At 36.2% G+C, this 6,000-nt stretch overlaps 1 protein-coding gene across 3 annotated transcripts in view; it reads right to left on the bottom strand.

Moving 5' to 3' along the window:
* Nucleotides 1-2,292: 2,292 nt before the first annotated feature.
* Nucleotides 2,293-6,000, bottom strand: part of cnpy1 (canopy FGF signaling regulator 1) — a 33,508-nt gene continuing 29,800 nt past the window's right edge. For all 3 annotated transcript variants that reach the window (XM_066688162.1, XM_066688170.1, XM_066688153.1), the window contains exons 5-6: nucleotides 4,824-4,920; nucleotides 2,293-3,265 (exon numbers count right to left, since the gene is read on the bottom strand). In XM_066688162.1, coding sequence (XP_066544259.1) covers nucleotides 3,225-3,265; nucleotides 4,824-4,920 — 138 coding nt within the window. In that variant the 3' untranslated portion in view covers nucleotides 2,293-3,224. The remainder of the gene's footprint in view (nucleotides 3,266-4,823; nucleotides 4,921-6,000) is intronic.

Here is a 6,000-nt window from a genome sequence, read left to right as displayed (position 1 = left end):
GCTCTGGGTTTCCAGGCTTTGACTCCGGGGCAATTCTAGAGTATGCACTAAAGTTCACTCACACACAAGGACTGTCATATTAGGACACGCACACAGGAATATTTCAACACACAGACAGCACAGTATTTCAATACATGACAACGCTGTTTCAAAGAAAAGCAATGCAAATGGACAGTGAGTTGCAAACCCCCAACTGGTGTTCAAATAGCAGTTTGTGTCACTTAAACAACTTGCATAAACTATACATGTTAAGGAGAAATCCAATTTAAAAGTCAGATCTAAAGTTTTCTTCCCACTGAAAAAGACAAGGACATACTCACAAAGTCTAGGACTGGGGTGGGATATTCCTCTCAAGACTTCCACTCTGAAACATAATTTTAAAAAGACAGTCAAATACTTTTTCCCGTAATCTGCACTTACATTTTCCATGGTTTCGTGACATATGCTGTCATACAGTCACCACTAGGGTCAAAACAAGTTTTCAGTTTATTTTATTCCATTTTCTACAGTGGTAAAAATATGCTTGTGAACTCTGCAATACTTTTCACTTAATCAGACATGATTTGCCATAATAATAATTGTACGCAAATACACATATTTGTGTAGTACTATTGAAAAACAACTGCTGCACAAAGGACGATAAACAGACCATATGTAGGAGTTAATAACACATTTAAGTTTTAAGACAAGTCAGACTATGTGGTCTCTTTAGGAGTTAATTATTGCTTTAATTTAGCATTTAGTGCGAGAAGCTACTTTTCCCCCATAGTTGTCAATCTGAATAAACCACTTGTATTTTTACATTAAGACGCATTTAATTTTTCCTTTAATCTCAGTAATTTTTAGGGATCCTGTTTATTTTCAGCCTCATGCAAGAAAATACGGAATTGCTTTCTGTCACACACATTGTTTTTGCACTATCGTAAAAGTCTCCCATTGCAATGTATTATCTCTGCAAGTCAGAAGTCCCAATATGCAGTGGTTTGCACATTATAACCGCATCATACTTTACATTACCATGGAAAACCCTCGGCTGGAGAGTCTATACCTTTTACCTAAGATAGTGATTAAAAAAGAAAGTTTGTGAAACCTGAAATTTACTTAAAGACATTTCATGAAATGTCTTGTATCCCCCACCACACACCCCGGCATTTTACACTATTGCTGAAATCCTCTCCTTATTTATTTCGATATAGTAATTGGAAACATTAAAAGTGGAAAATATACACTTTTTACATAGAGAGAACTTTGAAAATTAGAAAATCAGCTTCACGAGCTCAGCCTCAAGGTCTGGATTGAAAAGTAGCCGCTTCGAAGTTGTAAGAAACTATTTTATTCCTGTACTTTCTTTAAACAGGACCTGGTGTAAACTGGTCTACAAACGAGTTGCGGTGTAGGATTGACATTTTCTACAGTGCTAAATAAAACAAGGGCGGGCAGTCATTAATATGAATGTGGAAAACATTACATTAAAATACAATACATACACATTATGTTTTGAGGTTTCCCCCCTCAAATTAAATTATGGAGAGGTTGCAGGTTTTAAAAATACATCTACAAAGCATTTCTTTTCTATGTTTAAGAGGTTTTGAATTAGCAAATCTACAGATTTGACTAACTCCATTATCAAGATCATTATTCTCTGTAAAGGACTGTTATTGTAATCAAAGATTTTCAAAAATGACCAGGATTACCTACAGTAGTTACTTGAAGAGTAACTTGAGTTACTTGTTTCTGTACATAAAAGAGTACAACAGCTCAAATGATTCAAAGCATTTCTACACTTTAGGTTTCTGAAGTATTGAAATATTTGAAACCTTGCAGAAATCTAATAGCAGAACACCAACATACATTGTTTGCATATTTCATAATTAAATAATGACTAATTTATTTAAAAGATTTTTGGAAGCAATTTAGAGGACAATTTTAACATGGTCTATTATTGATCAATTTTTTCAAACTTAAGTCATTAAAACTAGCAGGTTTGTGAACAAAGCACAGAACAAGCTAACCTTTATATCATAATTATTACTCACCTTTCTTTATGGTGACCTTTCCTACTTGAGTAAGTATGACCTTATGAGTACCAACGGTGTCAAGTCCAAAAATAATATAATTCAGACCTACACCTATCAAAATCTGTGCACTATGTGATGCCCCCCGACCCCCTTGCATTCTTCATTTAAACTTGCAAAACCTTTTGGACACATTTTCATAGCAAGCTTAATTTTCTCTTCAAAAAAAGCCCCAAAAAGACAGTCCAAACTTGACATAAAGCAAAACACCAACACATTTGAATTCTAACTTATTTAAAATTTTTATTCAAGTAAAAGTACAGAACATTTGCAAGATAATTTCAATAAAATATATTCATATATAGCCTAGTTCATATAAATTTACTGTATTTGGAAAAAAAAAGGAAAATCTAGAACAATTTGAACTAAAGTAGCACTTCAAGATTCAAGATTAAAATTTTGCTTGTCATAAAAACAGAGCAGAATATTTTCACACCCTGCCATCTTTAAATACATGTAATGCAACACACACATTTACACACTATAACATGAAAAATAGTTCATTTTCAAAACACAGCTCTGAATCTGTGAGGGTCATGAATTGGTCTGAAGCCGTGACCCATGTGAACTGCTGGGTCTGTTCCTCACTTGGAATTTCACTGGAAATGGGAAAACATGTCTTCTGCACAGGACCATTTCAAGTTTGAGAATATCAAGTTTAAAGAACAAGAATGGCAGAAATCGTGTACATCTACGAACAGAGGGCCACTTCCTGTCACCACAACCCAGGCAACTCACAAAATGGCAGAGCCACAATTCACAAACCCACACGTACAGTTCACGTTTTCAGACGCACTCTATTTAAAGACAGGACACCTTTAAAAAGCAACATTTTAAGGCACCTGAATTAGCTTTACAAATAAACAAAATATAACAAGTCAATTAAACATGGTTTTGCCAGACCCTCGAGCACATCCATATTAATTCAGGCTTTATGAAGATTTTATGAACAAGCAAATTATAAAAAGTAGATCTTAAAAGGAAACTTTATTGACATAATTAGGAAACAGTTTAAAAACAAGGCTTTGATTTTTGTTCTGGACACCGAGGGAAGATTCTCTTGCTGTTATACTAATTTAGCTTTTGGTCTGGATTTTTTCCTCTCCTTGTGTTTTTTCTTGACCATCTTCAGGAGAGGAGTCCATGTCATTATAGCTCCCCCCGGGAGGGGACAGTGGCTTTACACAGACCTACACAGGAAGAAACAGTGAGAGAGCGGTCGAAAGTTTGCACACCCACCTTGTCTTAACTGGTTTCAATCTACTGGATTCTTTACAGTATGCTGGGTCAGAGTTCAACAAAGTTCTTAAAGATCTATAAATCCATGAAATAAGTATAGTTTAAAGATCCTTATTAAACTAAATCACTACCAGAATGGGATTGATTCAAATGAGTGTGAATACTTTAGACTCCTCGCTATGCTGAGTAGCATATACTTTTCCCCAACAATACTTGACAAGTCAGGTTTAAAAATTAAAACCCTGCTCTCGAGAAATTAGAGAGAGGGAAGACTTATATAAACCTTAAAAAACGACCACATTGTATTTCTAAACATTGTGCGTCCATTAAGGAAAATGTAAATAAACTACATCATTGAGAACCATTTGGAAGGATACATTACAAAAATCACAAGCAGGATATAAGGTTAATAAAAAAAATCTGTAATTGCAGATTAAATAAAGCTAGTGTTCAATGTTTAATTCACAGCAGAGCACCTAATTCGAGGTACAGAATGATATAGTGCGCCAGAGCCGAGTAACTGCTTGTGTGCCTGTCAGGTAGATAAACAGGGTGATTTCTATGCAGAATTCTTTCTACTAGTGCTGCATATAATTGAACAAATGTTAGGTTACGGTTTGCTAGATCACAGGGAAAATACACACACAAGGTAGGGGTGGTGCGTCATATATATATATGACGGATAGAAGTTAATTTAAATACAGTACAAGCTGTATGGCCGTTACAATAATACAGGGTTTAAGTCAAAACTATAGGCATGTAGCCTAAAATTATTTTTTTGTAGGATTTGTGGAGATAGATATTCCAGAGCGTTTTTAATAAGGGAAATTGGATCCTGCGCATATTCACTGTAGTGAAGGGCTAGGAATCCACAACTTCTTGCAAACAAGAATAAAATGTACATCTTACAGACTGGAAATATGTGACACAGGAAAATACATTTTGGATATTGAAAGGGAACCCCTCTCACCAAAACATAACATAAGATTATTATATATTTATTTAAATTCTAAGCAACAAATCTTAATAATTTGAGAAATGTAGGAAATGTAGCATATTGGTTACAAGATTGATTATAGGGGGGGAACATCTATGACCAAAAATATTGATGGTACTGCTGCTTAGTAAATATCCAAAGATTGTGAATAATTTAATTCCTAAACCTCTTCAAAAGCCTGTAGTTCCCATCCTGCTGTAGCGATGGCTGATGGTGCTGGGTTCGCAAATGGGTGGGACAGCGGGATTGTTAGTGTGTGTACACAAGTGTGTGATCATTTGAATGCATAAAATGGATAAAATACAAAAAATCGACACACTCTTGAACATGCAGATGTATGTAGAAAAGCTAAGGCAGTAGGACAGTGTTGTCAAACGGTCATGCTCTGAAACGCAGACGGCCGGGTCTCCCTGCCTCGACCATGTTGGCAGCTGCAGACGTGTGGTTGTTTTGCACAGAGCCAAACACAGAGCTCGGCAAGACGGCACAGCCATTACAATGGGAAACGGTACCTGATACTTCACTGCACAACTTTTCGGCCACATGATCTGCCTCTCGGGCGAATAGCGAAATTATCTCATCTTCGTACTCCTCTACCACGCTTTCACACTGTGAGGGGAGAATAAAAATAGATGTGCAACTGTGAGCCAGTGGAAAGAGAATCATCCTCACAGGGTGGCTGAGAGCGCCATTGCACACTGCTGTGGCCATGTCTTTGTACCACGCTGCCATTTTATTTCCGTTACAGTCGACCCATTATGGAGGGAATCATTGTACACAATCCTCGGCACAGCATCGCTATCCACGCCGAGCGCCTGTATTTCAGGCGTGGGGGGTGGGGGCACAACACAAACACCTTTTCCACCAGAGCAAGGACAAGGCTTTAGAACAAGGGGGGAAAGATCCCAATAACCTAATGCATTGACGCAGATTTTGATGTTTTTACACCCCCTCTCCTGTATCCAGTATTGCATTGTTACTGGGCTGAGGAGATTAAGTTAAGATCACATTTCATCTATGAAAAAGCTAAAATTAGTAAATCTGCATTTCCCTTTAATATCTGTATAAGCACGTATTCTTGAAAACATGGGCAAAATATGCATATAAAAACAAGGACTATTTAAACTGCATACTTTTCCTTGTTCATAATGAACACAAATGAAAACTTACAATCACTAGTTAAAGTTGTGATTGACCTTTTGACCTGATAGGTTTGCTTGCGAAGAATTCATGTATCACAGGTTTTGTTGCTACAGGACTGATCTATGTACAGGTCTAGAGCAAGTAAACAAACTTCACCTTTCCGTTACCAAAATCAAAGGATACGTCCGATTTGTAATTAGATCAGTTTAAAGGAACATAGCCGTCCTCTTAAAAAAAACATCTTCAAATCACAGCAAGTTCACAGTTCAAGATACTCACTTAAACAAATTTAAGTGCAATCTCTTAACATTTGTATACAATATTTAAACCTTAATACCATATAAAGCTCAAGCATATACTTGATTACAACCAATTCAATTTTGCATGTATGCAATTTAATTAAATCTTAGACGTGATCACCCACAACTTTTTTTCAAACCATAATTAACAAGTGGATAAACACACAGAAACAATACATGTACACATATACATACACACACATTATATATGTACACACACACACTATGTGTACACGTATATACAAAC

Source organism: Amia ocellicauda, chromosome 2, assembly GCF_036373705.1.
Source record: "Amia ocellicauda isolate fAmiCal2 chromosome 2, fAmiCal2.hap1, whole genome shotgun sequence".
In the NCBI taxonomy this organism is placed as follows: Eukaryota; Metazoa; Chordata; class Actinopteri; order Amiiformes; family Amiidae; genus Amia; species Amia ocellicauda.
This window is presented reverse-complemented; position numbering and strand designations above follow the sequence as displayed.